At 42.1% G+C, this 23,998-nt stretch overlaps 1 protein-coding gene and 1 long non-coding RNA gene across 4 annotated transcripts in view; one reads left to right on the top strand and one right to left on the bottom strand.

Annotated features, from left to right (window-relative positions):
- LOC138285043 (uncharacterized) overlaps nucleotides 1-6,259 on the top strand; it is a 153,855-nt gene extending 147,596 nt beyond the window's left edge. Inside the window, exon 3 of the long non-coding RNA XR_011201498.1 lies at nucleotides 6,131-6,259. This is a non-coding gene — a long non-coding RNA (uncharacterized lncRNA). The remainder of the gene's footprint in view (nucleotides 1-6,130) is intronic.
- Nucleotides 5,184-23,998, bottom strand: part of PRDM10 (PR/SET domain 10) — a 905,887-nt gene continuing 887,072 nt past the window's right edge. For all 3 annotated transcript variants that reach the window (XM_069224480.1, XM_069224481.1, XM_069224482.1), the window contains one exon: nucleotides 5,184-7,160. In XM_069224480.1, coding sequence (XP_069080581.1) covers nucleotides 6,960-7,160 — 201 coding nt within the window. In that variant the 3' untranslated portion in view covers nucleotides 5,184-6,959. The remainder of the gene's footprint in view (nucleotides 7,161-23,998) is intronic.

The following is a 23,998-nucleotide window of genomic DNA, read 5'->3' as shown; positions in this document are numbered from 1 at the left end:
CTGAGTTGGACAGGGGTGGCTCTGGTTCCCAGAAACTCAGGGAGGCACTGAGCCGACCCAGAAGCAGGCTCTTAGGATGGAGGCCTAAGAGAATGACACTTTTCTCGCATCGCATTGGCCGAGCAACAGGGTGAAGTTGAAGAAAACTTGTTCTTCTTTGACTTCTTTTTGTGACCTGAATGTCCCGAGGGCTTTGAGTGGGACGAGGATAAGTGGTGATGGCTCTGTGAATAGCCTTGTGACCTTCCCCTCGAATGAGACCGAGAGCGACACAAAGCTGACCACCGGGTGCCATGAGCTTTAGGGACCACTCCCTTAAAGCCTCCGGGATCATGGCCCGGCAGTCAGAGCACGACTTCGTGATCACGCTCCAGACACCACAAACACACAAGGTGTGGATCCGTCAAATACATCATGCAGTGACAGGAGTCACACGGCTTGAATCCAGTCTTATGGGAAGACATCTCAATGCACCAAAAAGTCAAAATTTTGGACGAAAATTCAAAAAGTCAGTCAAAAAGCGACTGAGGGTAGCTCTTCTCCAGATCTGCATGCAGGCAGGCACCGAATATAAGACTACCACACCATCGCAATGATCCCAATGCCAGTGGCAGAAGCGGAGTTGGACGAAGCCACCTGATGGCGCGCAACGGTACTGCTTGAAGAAAAATCTTCCGATCCAGTCTGATGCTTGGGGGGAAATTCTAAGGTAAAGAAACTGCAACTAGAAGTCTCTATCAGATCTATCAGATCACCTATTTTTCTTCCCTTTCAACTTACTTACTCTCATACATTATTCTAAATAATCCACACACTGGGAGAGGGAACATGTGGCTTCCCCTTCCCTGGGTCTGGCAGACCTGATTGAGGTGCTAAGGGCAGGCCAGAGGGTGCACATTCAGCGAGGGCCAAATTTCAGTTACAGCAGGGACAACGTTACAAAACAGGTAGCAGGGCAGGGAGCTACTTGCCCGGCTGTTGCGTAGAGAGGAGCTGCAGAGAAGGATCCTGGTGGTTATTACTATGCCCAGAGACATGGTTGAGACTCCAGCCACCACCCCAAAGGCCTTTGCCTCCTATTTGGAAGACTTCTAGCGGGCCTCGGCTGAGAGGTGGAGGAGTGGACCTGAGACGCTTTGTGACGAATCTCCCAGTCCCTCAGCTGAGAAACGTGGTGAACCGAGCCATGGGCTGGAATCAAGATTGCAGACTTGGAGATCTCAGAGGCCTTATGCCAAATCAAAGGGCGGAGATCCCCCCGGCCCTAATGGGCTGCCTCCTGAATTTTTCAAATGTGTTCGGTCCAGCATAGCAGGCAAAATGTGAGACATGTTTAACAGTGCCAGGCAGGATGGTGGCTTAATATGTGACCTGAGAAGGGCAACAATTGTCATGATTCATGAGCCAAGGAAGCCACTTGCGGAATATGCTTCATATAGGCCAATACCATAGTGGAATCTGAAGATAAAAGCTCAGGCAGAGGTTTGGACAAACTGCTTGATGCGGGTGATTGACTCCTGGTAGATCTTGACCAGTCGGGATTCATGCCCTATTTGGCAATAAGACACAATCTGGGATGACTGGCAGGGTGCCTGGCACACAGAGACTGCATATTTGAACCAGCCATTTAGCTTGCCTTAGATCCAGAAAAGGCATTTTTTCCTGGAATGGCCTTATATGATGGTGATTCTGCAGAAGAGGGGATTTGGCCTGTCGTACCTTTCCTGGGTGCAGTTGCTCTCTACTGATCTTCTAGCCAGGGTAAAGATTAATGGGCATTCTTGCCAGAGTATAGCCTGGACAGGAGCATTCAACAGGGATGCCCATTAATCTCCTTTCTTTTTGTATTGGCAACTGAGCTGAGGGCTGCATGGGTATGACGCGACGTGCTCCTCCGGGGACTGTGTTGGGACAAAGAGTCGGAGGAAGTAATATTCCTCTATGCCAATGAGAACTTGCTCTACCTGGCAGACCTGGAATGGAGTGTTCTATGCCGAGAGTCCTGCAAATTCTTGAGACGTTTAGATCCTAATCTGAACTGCACCTTAATTGGCACAATTCAGTAGATTATCCACTGTTGCATGATAAATTGGGACAGGAGGTGGGCTATACCCCGAGATGGGAGCCGACCGGATTTAAGTATCTGAGCATTTTTGTGACAAAAGACAGAGCTGTTTCTTCTTCAAAACCTCACTAGAATTTTCAAGAACTACAGGTAGGATGCAAGTTGGTGGTGAAAAGCCCTGTTGTCGCTGTTGGGGGGGCAGCCCTATACAAGATGATTTACCTACAGACATTTTTGTGCGTACTGCAGACTATCCCATTTGAAGTTCTAGATGGGTTCTTCGAAGCAGTGGGTGAGGTGACTAGGACCTTGCTGTGGAATCGGGGAGCACTGAGAATTGCCCAGGCCAGTTTGTCAAGTAATACATGGAGGGGAGAATCACCCTCTCCAACTTCTGCCTATACTACGGGTGGCCTAGCTCCAGGTGATCAATGACTAGCCCTTTCCTCACAACAGGAACTGTCCCTGCAGGCTGACAGTCAAGCAATGTGCCCAGAGGGATACTTCTGCTGCATTTACGGGTGGAGGGGCTGCCACTATTACCACCCCGACGGTGGTAGTGGTCAACATATGGAAAAGAGCAACAATTGCCATGGGATGGAAGGGTAAAGTGATTATGGAGACTCCACTATGGGATTCCAACATTCTGAAAGGGTTGAGAGTAAAAGAGGGACATCAAAAAATGGGACCTACTGGGCATATCGAAGGTGAGAGGTGTCTGGCTGGACAGCAAAATCATCCTGTTATCCAAATTGCAGGAACAATATGAGTTAATGAAAAACCAATACTACAGACACCTGCAACTATTATACATTTTATATCAATATAGTGATTTGTTGTGGGAGGTGCGGGATGAGACACTACTGGAATACAGGGTGGGGGGTGCTTCCCTGACCAGCCACACTGTGTCCCAAATATATTACTCATTACTACATAATAGTCTTACACCGTTCAACCTCAGAAGCAAACCGGGGAGAAATCTGGCCAAAATGGAGGATGATGACTGAGGCACGGCATGCTCCTACCGTTATGAAGTGGCAAAATAGATGGGTTTCCAATTGATTCAGTTGAAAATACTGTTTACGGCATACTTTACCAGAAGCAGGCTGTTTCTCATGGGTAGAACTGAGATGGACCTCTGCATACGGGGCTGAGGACAGACAGGTACACTATTGACCACGGATTTCGGGATTTCTGAGTCTGCAACGCAGGATCTTGGCTGTGGTAGATATAATGGTAAACCTCACCCCACAACTGGTGGTTTGGGAATTTGGGGAGACCAGACATTAGATCGATATAAATTCCTCTTCTGTAACGTGGTCCTGATGGTAAGGCAGCACGATCTGATTCAGAGGTGGGGGGGGTGGTGCAGTTCCAATGGTGCAGGAGTGGGAGTCTGGCATTGACATGTTTATGAGGGGCGAAAAAGTGGTGCACTAGGCCAGGTGCTGCCCCACCAAATTTAGGAAAGTCTGGGTCCCATTCGAGAACTGGTGAGGATACTGACTCATGATGTCTACGTGAGAGCTCTGGTCTTGGTAAGGGGAATATCAGAGAAGGTGCACAGTTTTGGTCTTTATCCTGGAGGATCCTGCAGGGGCGCATGCCCGCTTATTTGCATGTTTGTCTCAGGACAAGTAGGTGATGTACTGACAATTGAACTAGAATGCCTCAAACAGCTGATCTATTGTCTGTTGTTTGTAGTTTGATACTACCAACTATAGTGGTATTTGACATGTACAAAAATCAACAAAAAATTAAAAAAAATAAAAATAAAAAAAAAGGCTGCTGGATCAGGGACAGTCAAAGTGCAGTTTGGTAGCCCAAAAAGGACATTAGATGCAGAACCGCTGGTTTTGCTGAAACCAGAGACCAGTAGATTGGTGGCAACTGTTTTTTGGATAGACTTTCACCTGGAATTCGAGGGCCATCGACCCTGTAGGCAGTCACCCTGTGCCGTGGACAGAGGGGTGGCCCCAGAGAAACCCCATCAACCGAATCAGCATCCACAGCATCTTCAGCATTCTGTGTCCCTTGCATCAAGATCACTCCATTGATGTCTATAGTGTTTCTGCAATAAAGGCTGGAACTAGACTGGAAACTATTTTGACTGTAAACTGTCCTGCAAAGCTTTACAGACCCCATATGACTTGGTCCCTGTCGGAGTTAGCCACCCAAAGTGGGCTGACTTAAGCGAACACAAGTTTTCAAACCTTTTACAAAGTTTTCACAGTAACCGCTAACAGAGGTAGACGGCAATGTTTGCAGTTAGAGTGAAAAGGCAATGGTTTACGATTTGCTTGATAATTTAAATCGCCAGAACCCTCTGGCGTATTTTGTTAGTTTTGTTGTGTGAAAATGCATAAACATCAAAGCTATTTTTATAAATTGGTGTCAGGTTGCCCTTATGTCATGATTCTTTTTTATTCAACCGTTTTGGTATTTCTAAATGTTTTTCACTTGTTCCTTTGGTAAAGGCTGACTGCTTGAAGCCATAGCTACCGAGGGCTGAGCTAAGGTTTTAAAAACAAACCTAACTAGTCCAAGACAGGACTGTGAGTATATTACAAGGTGAGTTTGCGCAACCACATCATATAATAAACCACATGTACTCACAGAAGCACACTGCTCGAAGCATGAAGCTTCCAATAAAAAAATCCTCTTTTGCTCTTACCTGTCATTTCTGGGTTTTTCTATACTTGGTTGAACCAAACTGTCCACTTCTGCTGCAAACGTAAGCATGAAAAAAATTCAAAGGTGAACATTATATCATAAACACCAACAGCTAAGAGGTACTTTTATGGAAGAAGTAACAGAAAGAGTATTTAAAAAATAGCAGTTAGTGACAGGAAGTACTGAGATGATGCTCGGGGTGTAGTTGGCACTGCTGCAGACTAACATCACAGGGTACCAACCAAGGCTATCTTTTTAAAAATGTTTTTATTTTTACGCTTTTAAGCAAAAAACGTAATAAAGTCTTGCGCAACATGCGCCACAATCGAGCATTTCTGTTATCCAGAGGGATTACTGTAGGTGGTTATCTGTGTTACATTGAAGAACTATCAAATTTGGCAAAAAGGGTTGACAGCATTCCTGAAAAGAAAAGTAACTGTCCATGCCTTTTTAAAAAAAAATATTTATTCATGAGTTATTACATCTGCCGTGAACACAAGACTATTGACACAATAACAATTCACAGAAATGTGCATTAATGAACGTCCACGCTTAAATAACACAATCCAATTTATTCAGGGGCTGCAGAAGCATGAGGTGCTGTAGTCTTTAATGAGATGCGAGACAAGGGGATGATAAAAAACGTTAACAAAAGACAGATTTTCTTACCAGGAGAACGTGTGGGCCCACATAGCCCCAATCAGGCAAACAATTGGTATTAGGTTGCCTTGCATGTAGCCTTTGCCACCAAAGTTCTTTCATTCTGACAACCTTTCACTTTGGTGTCCAGTCAGAAATCCAGAAAAAAGCTCATGTGTTTTCAAGGCGTTACTTAAACAAGAACGGAATAAACCTCTAGTTGGCTGCCCTTTCATATACTGGTAGCAACCAAAGAGTGGTGAGAAACCCTGTCTGATTCTGTATTTTTAATTTGTCTTCCAGTTAAGTGAGAAACATTTTAAACATACCCTTTGGGAATTCTGTATTTTGCAGATGGGCGGGTTAACTGTCTCAGTGATGATGAGGATTTATACTGTTAGATACAGTGTGGGCCAGTCTACAAAGTAGAAAATAACAGCAAGCGTCAAAGAAACTTACGGTCACCCAAACGTTCATGTCCCCTCCACCCTGAAAGGGATTATTTGCAAACTGCGTAATACAAATCAACAACAGGAACCTGCCATTTGATCACCAAACAAGTAATGTGTGTTCTTTAAAATAAAATTATTAATAAATCTGTCGACAATTCATCTCTTCCAATTACAGACTTTGTAATTGGTCTTATAATTTTGCATGTAACACTAAATACCTGTCTTACTGATTGATTGACAACGGATTTAACTGTAAGTAAATACAAATAGAGCATTCTATAACGGTTAATCATTTTAACAGGACTAAGAGGCGATGTCTGAACCAACGAGAATGAAATATCAGGCCAGCGGAACAAGAACATCTGTTATTCCAAGGACAGAATGGCTTTGAGGAGGAGGACTGGCGACCGCATCAAGAATGATGAGAAAGAGCACTGGGAGGTGAAATACCAGTTTCTTGTGCAGGTGGCGAGAAGAGACGAGCGATGATCACCGGGGGGATGGGGTAGGAGAGTAAGTGTGGGTGCTTAACGAAGATTAGGACGGGGTGGAAATGTGAAAATTGCCCCACTAAAAGCTACACTCTTCTCTGGCTGCAATGGACCGTTAAACGTTCTACTCTGGTTTAACAGATTAGCTTGTGCAATTAAACCACCACTGTAAATCTGTACACTGGTTTAAATAAAACATTTTGAAAAACATTTACAACACAACTGCGTCTATTTATTGTTCTCACGCCCTCAAAATAGGGCTTTTATACAGTTCTTTTTGATGACCTGTCAACGTATCAGCAGCGGTTTGTCAGGTAGAAGATGCATTTGTAAATCGCAAACCTTCGGGACTTGGCGAGCACACAACACTACGACGTCCCAGGCAACTCTAGAATCCGCAATAAGGAGAGCTTCACACATGGCCGGGGACGTAAGATCCAAGCAAGGCCGTGTTCTGCCAGCTTGCTTCCTGCTTTGCTTCTGAACTCCATTCAGCATAAACTGTTTCAAACGATTAAGAACACCTTTTTGACAATAGAGGGACAGGTGGCTATTACTGACAGTACGTCCTTTTGGAGATGAAGACATCAACTTTGTGTTTATCGTACGGATAACACAGACTTCAAAGAGACAGCGAGCTCATGGTTTGGCGATATGCACCGCACTGTCCCCGTTGCCATCAGTCGTTGTAGTGATAATGTACTGGGTCAATTGCTGCTGATCAGCTACTTGCCGTTCTAAAGAGTCAATATGCTCTGAGCTGGTGCTCACATTCTCCGCCAATGATGGGTCCTGTTTCTCATCAAGGTCACTCTGTCCATCAGAGATCACATAGTGAGTCTAAAAAACAAATGATTTAATTATACGAATGATTTTAGATTTATGTAGTTTACATAATCGGCATCATCTTTATTTCGGCAACTTGCCATAAAAGCACAAATACATAAACAGTTAAAAACAGGTCACCCTTATAAAATCAGTTAAAATCCATATAAAACGCGAATAGCAACCTTCTAGCAGCAAACATTATCGAAGTGCACACATTCATTCAATAGTAAAATCAGGCAGAGTCATAATTAATCCTGTAAAAGGACAGTTAGCCAAGATTTCAGTCAGAACTAGAGGGACAAGACTGACAAAACAGCAATCATGAATTTAGATTATTTTGCCAAATCTGCCACAAATATAATAGAAATTGTGAGGCGGCAAATGCAACGGATTGCGATGTGTCAATTCTTAACAAGCTGAAAGCAGTCTTCTAATCTCTGCCCCCAAAATTACAATATAAAGACAGACGCCACTTCCTCCTGAATGCGAGATACGTTGGGCAAAAGATAAAAACATGTTCAACAGATTCTGACACTTCAGAACAAAAGGAACAGCACAGATCAGGGTTAAGTACCAGGTTGTTGCCATTTTGATGTACTGTGCATAGAGGCAGGGACCTACTTCGGAAATTCCCATAAAGTGTCTTTGTCAATGATGGCTCAATCTCATCCAAGTAGCCTTCCAATTTGTAGTCATCATCAAAATTCCAGAAAGGCAGCGGTAATCCCCCCACTTTACCAAAAAAACCTTCATCCATATACCAATAAGCCCCCTTTAGCACAGATTTTGGCAGTGCACAAGCGTTCTGTGGGGCTCATCATAACTCCTCAGAACCAATTTTGGTATGACAACATTTGATGAACTGAAACCAGGGCATCCTTGTGGTGCCAGGTAGATTCAAAATGTCCTCAAGACCCAACTGATGCCCAAATCAGTATCCAATACAACAGGGGTCTAAGACCAAACTTATAAACCAAGGTTCTATGCGTCAACTCAACCCTAAGTGGAACAAGCAGAGTGCTAACAGTTCTCCACAAGTTTCAGTTCACCAATATTAACATGATCCCGCAGACCCATCCATATGAAGATGTTCCAGGGGCTTGCATGTTATAAATTTATAAAGCAGGAGTATTTGGGCGAAAAGTGGAGCCTCTTAGAGCTCTTAATAAACCGCCTGTGTATTGCTCCAATTCAAGTCTGTTCTTTTGTATCTATAACATCCAACCAAATTTTTCTATGAGCAGAAACCCCAAGTGTTCAAATGTATGGACTTTCTCCAAGGGGATACCATTTAACACAGGATGGCAGCGAGATGACAGGCAAGGATAGAGCACCATAAACGTTTCTGCGATGTTAATTTTCGGGTCTCTCTGTTTGCAAAAGACTCCATACTGGTTAGAAGATTTTGAATACCCATAGTGAACAAGAGCACCGGAACCTTCCTGCCAGCCAGCATCAGAGCGCCATGATTACAAAGTTCTGACTGAGCCACCAGATCGTTGATGTACAATATGAACAAGGTCGGAGCAAGAGCACATCCTTGTCTGATGCCCAGAGAAACTGGAATATGTGGCACTAGTTCCCTCAAGGACCCACACCTGACCTGTGCATAATTATTTCTATGAAGCCTGCTAATAACTTCAATAAGGTACCCTGGGGCCCCTAAGTCAACCCTAGCCCTCCAACGAACCTCTACTTGATCAACAGTGCTAGTTCCTGCTCTAAACCAAGCCTGCAGAGGAGTCAGCAGCCCCACATCTTCCATCCAAGAGTGTAATCTAACAAGCAGAATTCTCCAAAAGAGTTTCTAGGAGGAGTCAATTAGGTTGATTGGCCGATAATTTGTAATTTGATCTAAGTGCTATAATGGGCCCTACCCAATATAGCACTGAATAACAGGGAAAATAGATATTCCAGTTGTTCTTATCTGCCTTCTTCAAAAAATGTTCTTATCTGCCTTGAAAAGATCCCCCTTTACCATGTCAAACCAAGGCGCTTTGCCTGAAGTAATCCAATTGATTGCACCAGCAACCTCACTAGCCAAAATAGGTACGAAGTTCTCCTCCCTTGATGTACTACTGACCCCAGAACACGAGACACTCACCACCTTCCTGAGCTGGGATACCTGTGTATAACTGTGAAAAATTACTGACCCAGGCAGCAGCACTGATGTTACAAGGGATCACAGTGGGTACTCCCCTCCCCTGCTAGCCAGAGCTTGCCAGAAAGTGTGCTGATCTTTATTCCCAACAGTAATCAAAACGGTTCCCCATTTGGCTAAATCATTAAAAGTCTCTCTTGGCCCTAGATATAAATGCTTTGAAGGCATGCCTAGCTTTCTGCCTTCGTATGATACACCCCACACCCCCTTTAGGGCATCTAGAAGTGCCCGTTTAAATAATCTACACGGTTTAGTATACCATGACACCACCCTTGGTCTCCTTGGTAATGCCTTGGACTCAACTAAAAATAATTGTATTAAGGAGGAACATAAGGTGTTGTGGATAACAGAAAGAACTCCCTAAGAAGCAGAATCATTGGAACTGACCCAGGATACCTCCACAGCCGACAGGCCGAAATGATAATCTCATAGATCTGCAGCCGGGTCCCCCGAGCACCGGCTACAGTGCTCCAATCAAGCCTACGTCCATTACTGGTGGGTTTTAGCCTCTTATCAAAAGATTCATTATCATCTCTACAATGTCTAGCACCTAGTGGTCTCAAAGCGAGGTCCAGGGCATTGTGGTCAATATCATGACGGGAGACCACCTCCATGTCAATCAGCTGTGGCCATAATCGGAAATCTAATAGAATGTAATGTTTCAAATTGGAACTTCCCGGTCAATTAGAGGCATGTTTTCCCTCTTTGTCCGATCAAGCCCTTATATCACAGGCACACAGGCCATTATTCAAGGTGAAGGTGTTAAGCTGAAGGGCAGCAGAAGACCGTTTCCAGGTAGGGGAAAGTGTCAATACTGTTATCACCCAGACACCATCTTCATCGCTGTCTCCCCGCCACCCAGTTCATGACCCAGAAAGCCTGCGCCAAGGGGTTCAAAATTGCAATTAAAATCACCTGCTATAATTCTAAAGTGGCCAGCCTGAAGTGTCACCAGGTAGGCATTAATAACTCAATGACCAGGAGGTTTGCCAGCATGCCCGCACTCCTTCAATAAGCATTATAAACACTAAAGCAATCACCTGAAGGAAACTGGAGAACACAAAAGACATCGGGGGAGGCAAGCTCGATGACTTTGACCGTGCACTGCAAGATGGTGTTTAACCCAAATGGCTATCCCCGTAGGCTGACCCTTCTCTAATGAATGCACAGGGTGATCAAAGTTAGCAAACCCACAGCAGAAACAGGGATTAATTGCCCAAGTCTCCTGAAATAAACATATATCAAAACAATCTATAAACTTGCCCCACTCCGGACATGCCAGCATATTATTTATTCTAGCAATGTTTCAAGAAACAATTCTGGTATGAGTATTCTCCAGGGACAGGGTTCCACCCAGATTGGTTAGGGGGGTGTCCACTGGAAACAGAGGGTAAGCACCATCCCCTATCATCCCACTGGCGACTGTAAGGGGAAAGACTGGCATCACAGGGTGGACTGTCAATTCACTGGGATTATGTTTGCTAAGGTCCCGTCATTATTTCACTAGCGCATGGGATTCTAGCCTCTCTCATAGCAACTGAAAGTCAATCGATTTCTTCCAGATCACTGAGTGATAAAAATCTATTGGTGGTAGAGACCGCAAAGGGACCCATACCATTGTGTCTTAATAAACGGGACCTGCAAGCATCCAGCAAATGAGATAAGACTGGTTTACAAAAGTAGCCTAGGGTTGTAATATCAACACCAACTGCTGGTTTGCCCACCTTAAAGCCTGTTGTAATTAAACATAATGCCATTGCTGGATATCTACGATTTATCAACACAACCACCTTCAATTGACTTCGCTGAACGGCCTACCCAAATAACCCTCTTAACTAGAAGAATCTCATTATATTCAGAGCTTGAAAAATCTGCATTCTGAGTTAGCCAATGGCACACTTTGTTTTTCAAATCCAAATAAGACTCTACTATTAGATAATGATGGTACACCAGTCAATACCATCACATATGGACAACGCTGGGAAAAGAGCCACCGTAATTATGCCTTGAAGAAGTCACTGGTCGGCATGGGACACTGGAACCACCATTGGATATGTTTCGTTCTTGCTGGCAATGCCCTGCTGGGCCATGATTAGCAGTTACCACATTCACTGTCACCCCTGCTTGATACGCCAAAATGTTAGAAATGACGGGGGTGCCAGCAGGAGGTGCCACCTTCTCAGTCAAAACTCTTTAGAAACAACCTGGGCAATCGCTGAAACCTGGGTGAATGCAAAGAGCATAGCTGTGGATAACACCTGTGAGTCGAATTTGGTGAATAGGGCGGTTACCATCTCCTTAAGTACATTGATCCTAGAAACCAGTGGATTGATTAGAGAAGCCACTATGGATTTAACCTTGGCCACATTGACTTCCATATCCTTACTGGCAAAGCCTAAGGTAATGTTGTGCTTTTCTTCCTTGCAACAGGATTATGAAGGCTAGTGTTAGAGTAAGCGAGGTCAACAGATCCTGGAACCATGCCACACACTAGAATGGGGGATTGGCCAGTATCACCTACGTTAGGCAGACTCGGTGGGCTATAGGAGACATCATTATATATAGCTAGAGGTGACAGCTTTGAACAGAACGGCAAGGCACTTGACCCTGCACCCAAGTCAAGGGACAGACAACTTTCTGCTAGGTCTGTCTCTTTGGTGATCAAACCTTGCACGCACAAGAAACAAGTCTAGCATAGTCACTGTTTAAGGTTTAGCAGTAATATTGTCTTTGTCTCCAGTCACTTTCCTCTTGCCCCTGTTTTCTGCTCCCACTGGCGCAGCCCAGAGAAACCACTAAAAATGTATCAGAGAAGAGCGGCAATATAACTCACCAGTATCAATAAAAGAGAAGTACAGCCAAGGGGGTGGCCCGGCCCAACCTCTTCTGGGTAAAGATGGGCCCGGTCTTGGCTGGGAGCATTTTACGCTGCAGAACAGCCAAATCGCTTTTAGAGCGTTACCTCCTGGTTGGGGGACATAGTCCCACCCTAGACACCAGTAGTACCAAAGTTTGTGGTGCAGGCAGTGAACTGCCAGAAACAACCCGCAATGCAGGGCAGCCCAAGAGCTTTTAGCGCGTCACCTCTAGGGCAACGCCTTGCCGGCAAGCAGTCTGGAGGACATAGTCCCACTCCAGACAGTAGTATTACCAAAGTTTGTTGTGCGGGCAGGGAACCGCCAAGAACACCCCGTGCTAATGGGTAGGCCAAGCGCTTTTAGCGCATCACTTTCAGGGCTCGCCGTGTTGCCATGCAGTCTGGGGGACGTGGTCCCACCCCACACAGTAGTAGTACCAAAGTAAGTGGTGCGGGCAGGAAACTACCAAGTACAATATGTAGTTTAAAAAAAAGGAAGACCCATTAGCCTTGTGATGGGCCATCAGGATATGCAGGGCATATCTCAGCTCCCTTTTTACGACGGTATAGAGTGAGCGCACAAACAGCCCAACTGTCATCCTGACCCAGGTGTATTCAGCAGACAAGCAGAGGCACAGAATGGTTATGCAATAAAATGCCCTCTTTCTAAAAGTGGCATTTTCAAACTTACAAATCAAAAACCACCTTCACCAAAATATGTATTTCTTAAAATGTGAGTTCAAAGACCCCAAACTACACATCTCTATCCGCTCCTAATGGGGAAATGACACTTAAAAATATTTCAAGGCAATCCCCAAGTTACATTATGTGAGAGGTAAGTCTTGTAATAGAGAAATACTACTAGTTTTGTTTTTCACTATCAAGATAGGCAAAACACACCAGTCCTACTTTTTAAATATACTGCACCCTGCCTATGGGGTTGCCATGGTTCTACCTTAAGGGTTACAGGTTATAAAAGCGAAGGTTTGGGCCGGGCAAGTGGGTGCACTTCCCAGGTTTAAAACTGCACCCACAGATACTACAATGGCAGGCCTGAGACATGTTTGCAGGGCTACTCATGTGGGTGGCACAATCAGTGCTGCAGACCTACCAGTTTTATTTGATTTACAGGCCCTGGGCACACCTGGCGCAGTATACTAGGGATTTACTACTAAATCAAATATGCCAATTATGGATAAAGCAATCACCAATCCAATTTAGAAAGAGAGCACTTGCACTCTAGCACTGGTCAGCAGTGGTAGAGTGCCCAGAGTCCTAAAGCCAGCAAAACCGAAATTCAGTACAGGATCAAAAAACAGGAGGCCAAAAGTAAAAAGAAAGGGAAACCACGCCAACAGCTGCCAGGTCTAACACAAACGATGGAAAACTAAAATGCACCACCACATCTCCTCCTCAATATCACAGCTATCTACTTTTCCATGCTTCGTGTGTGACTGCCATTTCCAATTGCCATTCCAATTCAGCAGTAATATTCTCCCTTTTCTCAGCGCTCAATGGGCTATAGCACTAATAACTTCATCATTCCCTTACCAGTTCAAACTTAAGTCCTTAATTTTAACAAAAGGTGAGGCTGAACAATAAATGACTGTGATCAGTGAAAGGTTTCTATGCTTTCTTAATTATCTTAACCTCTCAGACATTAACCTAGCAGTATGAATTTAGCAGCCCATCAAGTACGTTTGGCTCAGCTTTAGCACCACTCCTTCATACCATTTTACAGTCACAATCAGTACACAATATCAGTAGTTACCCTCAGTGGAAAGGATTGTGGGTATTGGTGAATGTATGAAAAAAACACTGCAGAACAATGGTTGCTGATAGGTAATTAATTCTTCTCTATCAATGCATACTTGCTTCTAAAACAGAAGTACCAATGTTGGAGGTAATGAAACTCAATAACTTATCTTAATAGATTCCTCAGCAATGTCTGGCTGACATGGGTGTCATTTATTACATCAACAACTTTATAGGTGGGCCTGCTGAAAGTGCAGAAGGAATTATACATCACCTGCTCATATCTCCTCAAGCGTTGCCTTGAAAAATCTGCAGATCTGCTGAAATGTTTTTCCAACTGTGGTAATGGAGGCTTTGTGCCCTGACCACAAAATGCTTAAAATCCATCTGTCTGGCATTCATTTTGCCTACTGATTAAAACATCGACCATTCTCCCTTCCTTACCTCAGTGATGAGGTATAGGAAAATTATGAAGTCAATGCTGTGTCATCTGGGTGGTTTTGATGCTGTATGCCCCATTCTTATTGGTCAGAAAGCCAATCTGTAGGTTTCTTCACCTCTATCACAACTGGCTGTAGAAGATCTCTGTAATGCCTCTGTTGATTAAACTGAAGCATTAATGTGACCCATCCTTGGTGCTCCAAAGAAAGGTATACAGTCTTCGCAGTGCTAAAAACACATTGCCTTCATCATATTTATTCATCTTTTGATGGCAAGGAATGCTTGATCATAGGCTTTTATTGATCTAATTCTTTGGCCAAACTAATATGAGCACACTGCTACATGGGTGCTTGAAACGTATACCAGTTATTGTCTATTGCAGTGTTTAAGCAGACTGAAGTTTGCAGGCCTTTCAGGAATAGGTTTGGATTTGTGCTCATCCTTCAGGGACTAAATTAATTATTTAAAACGTTTGGCTGCCAGTAGTTAGTTATAGTAAGGACCATGTTTCCATTGAAAAAGCATTTTATAATTTGCCTATATATTTTGGGCCGTTTAACCGATCTTCACAAACTTTTCCAAACACAGTGTGCCAGTAATTCTTGGTGCACATGGGAAGTTTCGGAGTGATCTGTCAAGCATGGGCATAGATAAAGCGGGTTTAAAAAAGTGCATTTCCCATTTTAATTTCCGTATGGATTTTAGACATGACTACAGCCCGAACCGCTGACAAATTACACCAAATTTGGCAGGAAGGTAGCTCGTCGCCCAGAAAAAGTGCTTTTCGTTATTTGGTGTAAATCCATTCAGTAATTTTATAGATATCTAGAGTTGCGAAGACTTTTCAAATCCTCCCACTCTTATGCAGAGATCCGACTGGCTGCCAACACTTTAACCAGGAAGTGTTGGCAGCCATCTTGGGACTCGGCTTCAGCTGAGCCCCGGAAAAAAAAGATTAAAAAAAAGAAAAGAGGACAGGGACACCCTGATCCCTTAGCTCTAGTGCTGTGGTTCCAGAGGGATCCCACCTATGGCAAAAAAAAAAACACACTTTTTTAAAAATTGGCATAGCAAATTCGCAGCAACCCCCCCCCAAAAAAAAACAGAAGTGCGGTGTCCCATGCTTGTTTTAATAAAGCCCCTGGTGGGCCAGGTCCTGGGGGCATATACAAAAAAAAGGAGGGGGTGCACAGGACCCCCTCCAAGGGCTTATTTATGCCCCAGGGACCGCCATCTTCCCGAAGCGTATAATCAGTATTAAGCGCTCCAGGGACCACCACAACCCTGGGGCAATTAATTACTAATAAGGGGGTGTGGCGTGCCACCCGCAGTCTCAGGGACTGCCTCCTCCCCGGGTCTGAATGATAATGATGTAGCGGTTGCACTGCAAACCCTGGCCCCAGGGACCACCACCTCCCCGGGGCAAATTTGAAGGTTGGGGGGGGGACCGCACGCCCCCCCTCATGGAGCTAATAATAGCCCTGGGGACCACCACTTCCCAGGGCTGGCTCCCGCTATATCCCAGGGTTCCCATTCCCAGTACATATCTGTTTGCTCTGACTTAGTGGGAGATTTGACAGCTACCGCCAAGTCAGAGCAAACACAAGTCTGCTCCCAGCTTATTTCAGAGAAATTAAACCTCAACGGGAAGCACTTACAAATATAAACGTAGCAGGTGCCCAAGTTGAAGCTTCACTTCTGGAAAGGACAAATTATCCTAACTCCTGGGCTTGGCAAAGGAAGTGTGTTTACTTTGCAATTCTATATAAAAAACGATCTGAAATTCTTCATGGAGGTAAATGCATCTTTCATCTACTGGAGAGCAATCAAACACACTCACACCCACATAGACCCTCTCACACCCAGACAGACACTCTCATGGCCACTCTCACACCCAGGGACACCCACTCACACTTTTGGCCATCCACGGCACGGGGTTGAGTGGTTATAGGGATTGGATTAAAGTATAGGGGAAGGCAAGTTATAGTTACCTTAAGACACGAGTTATAGTTACTTGAGCTAACCATAACTATAACAGGTGCATTTCTACATTTAAAATGGGTGCCTAACTATGACATCTCTGTAACCTTTGGTTTTTTTAAGTGAATTTCTATGTTTTTTAAAATTCTATTTCCTAACTATAACGTCCCTGTAACCTTTGTTTTTTTCTCAGTGAATATAAATATATGTATCAGTGAGTATGTTAATATATATATATTTTTTATTGGTAGGATTCGAAACCCCGTCGTGAGAACCACGACAGTTGCAACTCCTCAATTGTAAAAAAAAAAAAAAAAAAGTAGGTTTTAACCCTTTTAAAATCATAATGGGTACCTCACAAACCCATTCATTACCCCCCATGTGGTCAGGGTGCCTCTATCCTGACCCCTTCTATTCATTTCTCAGTATAAATCCATCCTCCAGAACCATTGTCGTTCAATAAAATGGCAGCTGCAATTTTCTGAACTGCTTGCGGCCACCCAATCACAGTATTGCTTCTGGTGCATGGAGTTGCGGCGTTCTGCATAGGAGTCGTGACGGATCCACGTTTCTATACATACAAACTCGTTTTCCATTTACTTACAAGAAAACCTCTGAACGGATTCACACCAAATCACAAAAAGGACGCTTTCCAGACAAGGACCTACCTTTCTGCCAAATTTGGTGTAATTACGTCCAGTGGTTTCTGCGCTATCTCTGTTCAAAATCCCTATGGAAAAATAAATGGGGAAAAAGTGTTTTGGGACCCCCCCCTTTTTCTTGGCCCCCGCTTGACTGATCACCCCGACACATTCCAGACAGCAGCTGACATGACTGGCAATTTGTTTGGAAAAATCTTGTGAAGATTTATCAACCGCCGCCAAAGATATAGGCAAGTAAACTATAGAAACTAGGTCCTAACTATAACTACCTAGTTGCGACTGTCATTAAGTAACATATATATATATATATATATATATATCTCTATATATATATATATATATATATATATATATATAGATGTATATATATATATATCCCTTTTTAAGTGGTGCTCAACATAAAGGTACCACCACAATGAGAGCATAATTTAACTCACTCTGTTGCCCTAACTCATACATTTCTATTTATTATTTGTGTGGTAAAATGGAAAATATGCATAGTAGATTTGGTCCTCTCTAGATTAAAAAAACACAAGCTAATATCTGGGTGTGAAACTCCACAGGACATAATTGTGGTACCTGTTTGGAACCTTGTAGGTACAACAAGCTTCTAATTCTGTTATGACCTCCAAAATACCTCACACATTGCAGCGCTAGTTTATCTTGCATTTCCTCTTAACCAGGATGATCTTTCTCCCACTGAACACGGCACTGGTCTTATAACTCATCAGGACTGACTCAGGCCTTCTGAATCAGTCCTCTTGACATTAAAACATATGACTCAACTCCATTTTAAGTAGACTGTGACTGTATTTTTGCAGAATCAACAACATGTCAACCTTCAACACAGAGTTTTCAGTCCTTATTTTTTCCAAGAACTGTGAAAGTGTCAGGTCATTTAGATATAGACATCAACAAAACAACTAATGCAACATCAGACTGGAACAAGTGCCTTTTTATCTCAATTTCAAGGTCAAACAAGGGTCAATTGTCAAAATAGTGTAGTCTGAATAGTTAAACTTTTACCTTATAAAGCAGGTGTCTCCAACCAGTTGATCACGAGCTACCAGTAGCTCCAAGACCCTTTTTCTCTAGCTCACTGCTGGAGTTCATTTTTAAATAAGCACAGGGTCTCATTTTTCCTTTTAAAATTAAGGGAAGGCTGTGTTTATGTTACATTATTATTAACAGGCTGGAGATAGCAGGGCATGATAAGCAGCAGTGCTGGAGTAAGGTTTACGACCCTGGGCACAGAGTTAAAGAACTGAAGCACTGGAAATATTTAAATCTTAACTAAAAGGCCTTGTCAACTCAGTGCTGGTGCACACAAACAAAATGATGTTTCTTAATCTTTTTAAATCAGAGAAAATTAAGATGAAATATTAGCTTAATGATTAAGTTGACTTTTCATATTAATGTTTTAAATTTTTTTCAAAGTGTTGCATTTCATTTAGAAACTGCAGGCCTCTTGCTCCCAGTAGAACACTGTTACAAATTTATCACTGAAAAATACAGTCATTTTTTAAATGGGAGAAATTTAAAGTGGAGCAAAATGTTCCACATTATTAACATTTTTGCACTTTAAATTTCTCCAGTTTAAAAACATAGTTGTATGTTTGTGTTATACATGTAACGTTGCCACATATGGCGAAAGGTATGTCCTGTGTCACAAATACACTTGACACAGGCTCCGTTATCCATATATATATATATATATATATATATATATATATATATATATATATATATATATATATATATATATATAGACCATTTAAATGCATACATGTTCATACATCCCTCAAAGAACACACACAAACAGGGCAGCCCTGTCATAGTTCCCCTAGTCAAAGTATTTTGTTCAAAGCATAGTGTCTGGCTTTATGGACACTAGGCTTAAAGTCAAGAAAGTTGGGCATGGGGGTGTCTGGTAATAATGCGCAAGTTGTTTCGCCGTCGGTAGCTCATAATGATATTCACTAATCAGAAGTAGGTCTTGCTACAGAAAAGTTTGGAGACCCCTGCAGGAATGGGTTTTATACTAGCATCATGATGCTTATTGGTAAATTAAACATTTCTAAAGTGACATTGCAAATTCCATCTCAAAAGATGCAGTATAAAAGGAGTGCCATTTGACCACCTGTCACAAGAGGTCATTCTCGAGCAAGGTAGTACCAAGACCAGAAGACGATCCTACCTGCCAAAGATGCTGCTGCTATATCACACTTTCTACTGAGAGCTGATACCGAGCTGGAGTCCAGGAGCAGTTGATGCTTAATGCCTGTTTGATTCTCACAGGCAACACAGCCTCCCTCGCCTCTAATAATTATAGTATACTACTATAAGCAAGGTATGCAGTGTCCTCATGCTCTCTCAAAACAATAGCTGCAAGTTATCCTACTTTCCATTGCTTCCTACAGTAGGGCACAGAAGTAGATTTTAGGGTGTTAGGTTTTTAGATGACATTTTAAATGTTCATTTTATTCTTGTTGCTTGCATGTTGCATTTGTGCCACTGTAATTGTAAACTGTTGTTATTTTAGATGTGTTGAGCAACAGGGTGCACCTGTTTAATTAAACACGCTTTTTAGTTAGTGTCTTTTTCTTAGTGCCTCTTGTGTTTGGTTGAAGAAAACAAAATAGGTTTGTTTTTGATCACCCTGTTGAGGGACTGTTAGTAACCCAAAAACATTGACTCCACTTCAGCTATGTACTGGGGGAATTCTGCGGGGCTAAAAAAACCTGCCTTTCACATTCAAGCTTTGGTGCATTGAACTAAGTTCACTTATGTCACCCATTGGTGGGAAAGCAGGTTTTCCCACCAACGGGTGAGCTGAACCACAGACTCAGTTTATCTAACACTCACAATACCTGAACACTTTCCCAAAACACCTTTTTTGGTTTTAGGCTGTATTGCTCTAGCTTGAGGTGCTCTTGATATAGGTTTTAGCAATGAAGTAAGACTAGACATTCACAGCCTGACTTACTGTGAACAAGGGTTTGCAAAAGGGTGATCACTCTTTTGTTGATAGCTCAATTAGAAAGTGACATCCTAATGGAGACGCACTCAGTGAAAGACTGTGGTGGACAGAACTCAGGGTGCTGAGGGGTTATGCAAAATGCTTGAGTGCTAGAGGGTCAGTGCAGGTGCTGTCAAGTTAGTGCAGACCACTCAGGCATAGTTGGGATCTAAGAGCTCAGCTCTTGTTTGATGTTTTTGGTGATGCCAGTATCCCAGGATTACCTTCGGGCACAGCTTGCTTGTGGAGGCCGAGATCAAGGTCCTTCTGGGCCTAAAATATCAATCTAATATAATTACTTCCACAATCATTAAGACCTGTAATGCCACATTCTTTTACGGGTCAACGTGCTGTTTTGTTTCACAATACATGTGACGTCTCTTGCAGCAGACATGCTCATTACCTAGGTAGCTCAGTTCCTATTAGCTTTAGATTTCTGAGTCCTGTACCAGTTGTTTGGATCCTGTTCGTGGCTCCTTGGATTCTGCAGTTCTTTACCTGTCTCAGCCTAGTGATTTACCTTGGTCCACTGGAGCAATATTTTGCCTTCAACAATTTTCTACCTATGCAAGAGCCTATGTGGAAACATTTACTAAGCTCCATTGTGGGAAGGCTGTGTCTTTGAAAGATCAGGGCATTTCTCTTTGGAACTAACACCTACCATGGGATCAAATTGTATTTTCTGTATCTTCCTCTAATAAGGATCTGACTTTCTGGATATGGAAAATCTACAATTTACATTAGTCTGGCTTTTATTGTTCTTTATGACAATCTCTTACAGATCTAACTGTCTCTGATATTGTGCACAGGTTTGCAGATTCTATAACAATGCATGTTCTAATGCATTTGCGTTTTGATAGAAACACCTGCTTAAACTCCTGGTTAAAGTGAGGCCCACAATCCTAACTTGAAAAATGTATCCTCTGAATTTTGTATGTATGTGACAGAAGATTAAAACAACAATTTCTGTAGGAAAGCCTTTTTGTCTATTCATACCAAAGATCTTGTTCACATGGAGCTGTGCCAACTACTTCCATACACTAACACGGGAAAGAATTGGTTGGTATGATAAATAAGTGCCAGGAACAGTAGTGAAGGTGTAAATCTTCCAACTCCATGCTTGGATGGGCTTGGAAAGTGGTTGCATTATAGTTACCGAACGTTAACACCCTGAACACTGCACACATTTAAAAATGTGAATCTATATAAATCACCATAATGTAATTGTCACTAACTCAACTGACATTATGTAATCTAGTACATTACTTCCCGAAAGAATGGATTAATTTCAGAAGACTGTAACAAACAGTAACCTGGTAAGACTGTTTAGCATCCTCTTGCTCACAGTTCACCTCTGTAGTTGTATGACATTACCACATATACATTTACAACACATGCATTTACAATGTAAAGTAAATATATATAAGACAAGTGAAACCCATACATATATATATATATATATATATATATATATATATATTATATATATATATATATATATATATATATATATATATATATATATATATATATAGAGAGATATATATATAGTTATATTTACTGAAAAAAACAAAGGTTACAGGGACGTTATAGTTAAGAAATAGAATTAAAAACATGTTTTGTGCCCCCCCCTTTTTCATGACCCCGCTTGACGAATCACCTCGAAACTTTCAAGACAGCAGCTGAAGTGACCGGCAAAATCATTTTGAAAAGTTTGTGAAGATTAGTCAAACTGCGTCAAAGTTACAGGCAAACATAAAATGCTTTTCCTACGGTAAGTAGGTTGTAACTATAACTACCTACTGGCTATCGCCAGTAGGAGATAGATAGATAGATAGATAGATAGATAGATTGATTTTTTTAACTAGGGAAGACCTATCATTTTTTAAATTAGTATAAAAAATAAATATTTCACTACTGCAGCCAAAACTATGGTCCACTTGCATATGTTAGGTAGGTGGACTACTGTGAATGCACCACTTAAATCATTCCCTTAATCTAGAGATGAAACATGGGTGCATTACAACCGGGGAAATCCATGCTTTAAAAATCATTTCTCTTTCACAGAGGGTATCAAAAGGAAAATGTACTTGTCTGTAATAAAAATTCTGTGTCATGGATATTCTCGTTGAATCTATAAACAGTATAATAGCTATGTGCTCTAGCTGGATTCCCCTGTATATTTGAATTAAGATTTTTCTTATACAACAAAAATTACATAAAAGAAAATATTTCTTTAGCAATGTTGTCATATTTCTTATATAAATATACTTAAACAAACTGAGCATGAAGTAAGTAAAAAACAAAAACTAGAAAAGTACACTCTACGGGGCAGTATGCACACCTTCCAATCTACGTCTACACTTTTACAAATTCTAGAAGCTGCCATCCTTCCCATGATACATTTTTGAGGGAAATACAAGAAAAGTATAAGGGCAGGCTAAAGAATTTTTCCAACTATGCTTTGAAATACGGGGAGACGGGAAGAATATTTATGGATTACACAGGAAGATGCCTATGATTTACTCAGGAAAATACTAATGATGGAGGACTATGATTACAGACAAACTTTTTCTTCTCTGTTATGGGATTCTCTCTGATATGCATCAATAGTACAACAGGGTAGCAGTCTAAATAACACTGTTTCATGTGTAGAAATATAAATAGAAGAAAAAGAAGCTCTTAGTAAACAAATTAAGGAGTGATACTTCCCCAACCTGGTTAGAATTAATAAAATAGTGCTTGGCGAATGTATGAACCAACCTGCAGGTAGCTGATTTGTAAATGTCCAGACTGGAACCATTCCTCACAAAAGTGGAAGTAGCATAATTTCCCAAGAGAAATGGGCCTGAGGCTTACCTAATAATGGGTCTATTAGCCTTCTGTAAGTAGATTATATTGCAAGAAACTGTTGGTTAAGCTGTGGAGTGCTTTGCGGATGGCATATCCCCTTTAATAACTGCTTACTTTGCCTGAGACCCTTTGTCTTGACCGACATTTTAACATCCAACATATGAAATTACCTTTCTGCAGAGTACAAGAATTTAGAAAAAGGGTTGGAAAGCAAATTATGTAAAAACCTGAGATGAATCAGGGAAGGAACGAGGAGGTGCACTGAAAGTAATCACATTGCAGTGGAAAATCATATACAGATCCTCTGTGCAAATAGCCTGAAGCTCATTCACCATTCTGGCTAAAGATATAGCCACAAGGAAATGTCAACCTTCTTTTTCCTGCATCCTTTCTTATGAGACCACTGATTTCACCGGCATTCCTGAAATGGGTTCTTATGCAGACTGGCACTGAGGATCAATAAATTGCACAATGCCATGCTGGACAAGAGTGAAAAGATCTTCCTGACTGATGGAGTCTTGGTAGTCTACAGAGAGCGAATCCTCAAAGTTAAAGCTTTCTTCAGGATGAGACACTTTTGGCAGGTTTGTGTTTCATATGGATCCCTGGTACTGTATTTCCCGAGCAAGTTTGCTTTTGAATGCTGATGGTCTGATCTGCTGACATAGTCCAAGAGAAAAAGCAGGGTCGCCTCCAGAGCCAATTAAATGTAAAGTGCAGAACTGCTTTTCACTAGCTAGTTGTCAAAGTACTGATAGTGAATAAGGGCCTGACTCCTCATAGCAGCTGCCACCACTGCCACACACTTAGAAAACATTTGAAGGTGACCTGAGCTGATACTGAAGAATGCAGAACTGGTCATGAGAGGTATGAGAGGGTGTTGACACGTTGGCTCCTTGATGTACAAATTCTTTCTGACTTGAAAACTCTAGCTACTAATCCTTTTAACAATATAAGTTCTTTTTATTGCTTTTCAACTATAAAGGTTAAAGACTGGTTTTGAGTCCATTTTTGAAATGATAACAATAGAACAATTGTTGCTTTTAAATGTGCTGCCTGTAACTGATTGTAGGGGAGTATTTTTGCACTCCTTTGATTTTTTGCTCTCTGTATGAGTGCTGA

Source organism: Pleurodeles waltl, chromosome 3_1 (genome assembly GCF_031143425.1).
Source record: "Pleurodeles waltl isolate 20211129_DDA chromosome 3_1, aPleWal1.hap1.20221129, whole genome shotgun sequence".
NCBI lineage: Eukaryota > Metazoa > Chordata > Amphibia > Caudata > Salamandridae > Pleurodeles > Pleurodeles waltl.
This window is presented reverse-complemented; position numbering and strand designations above follow the sequence as displayed.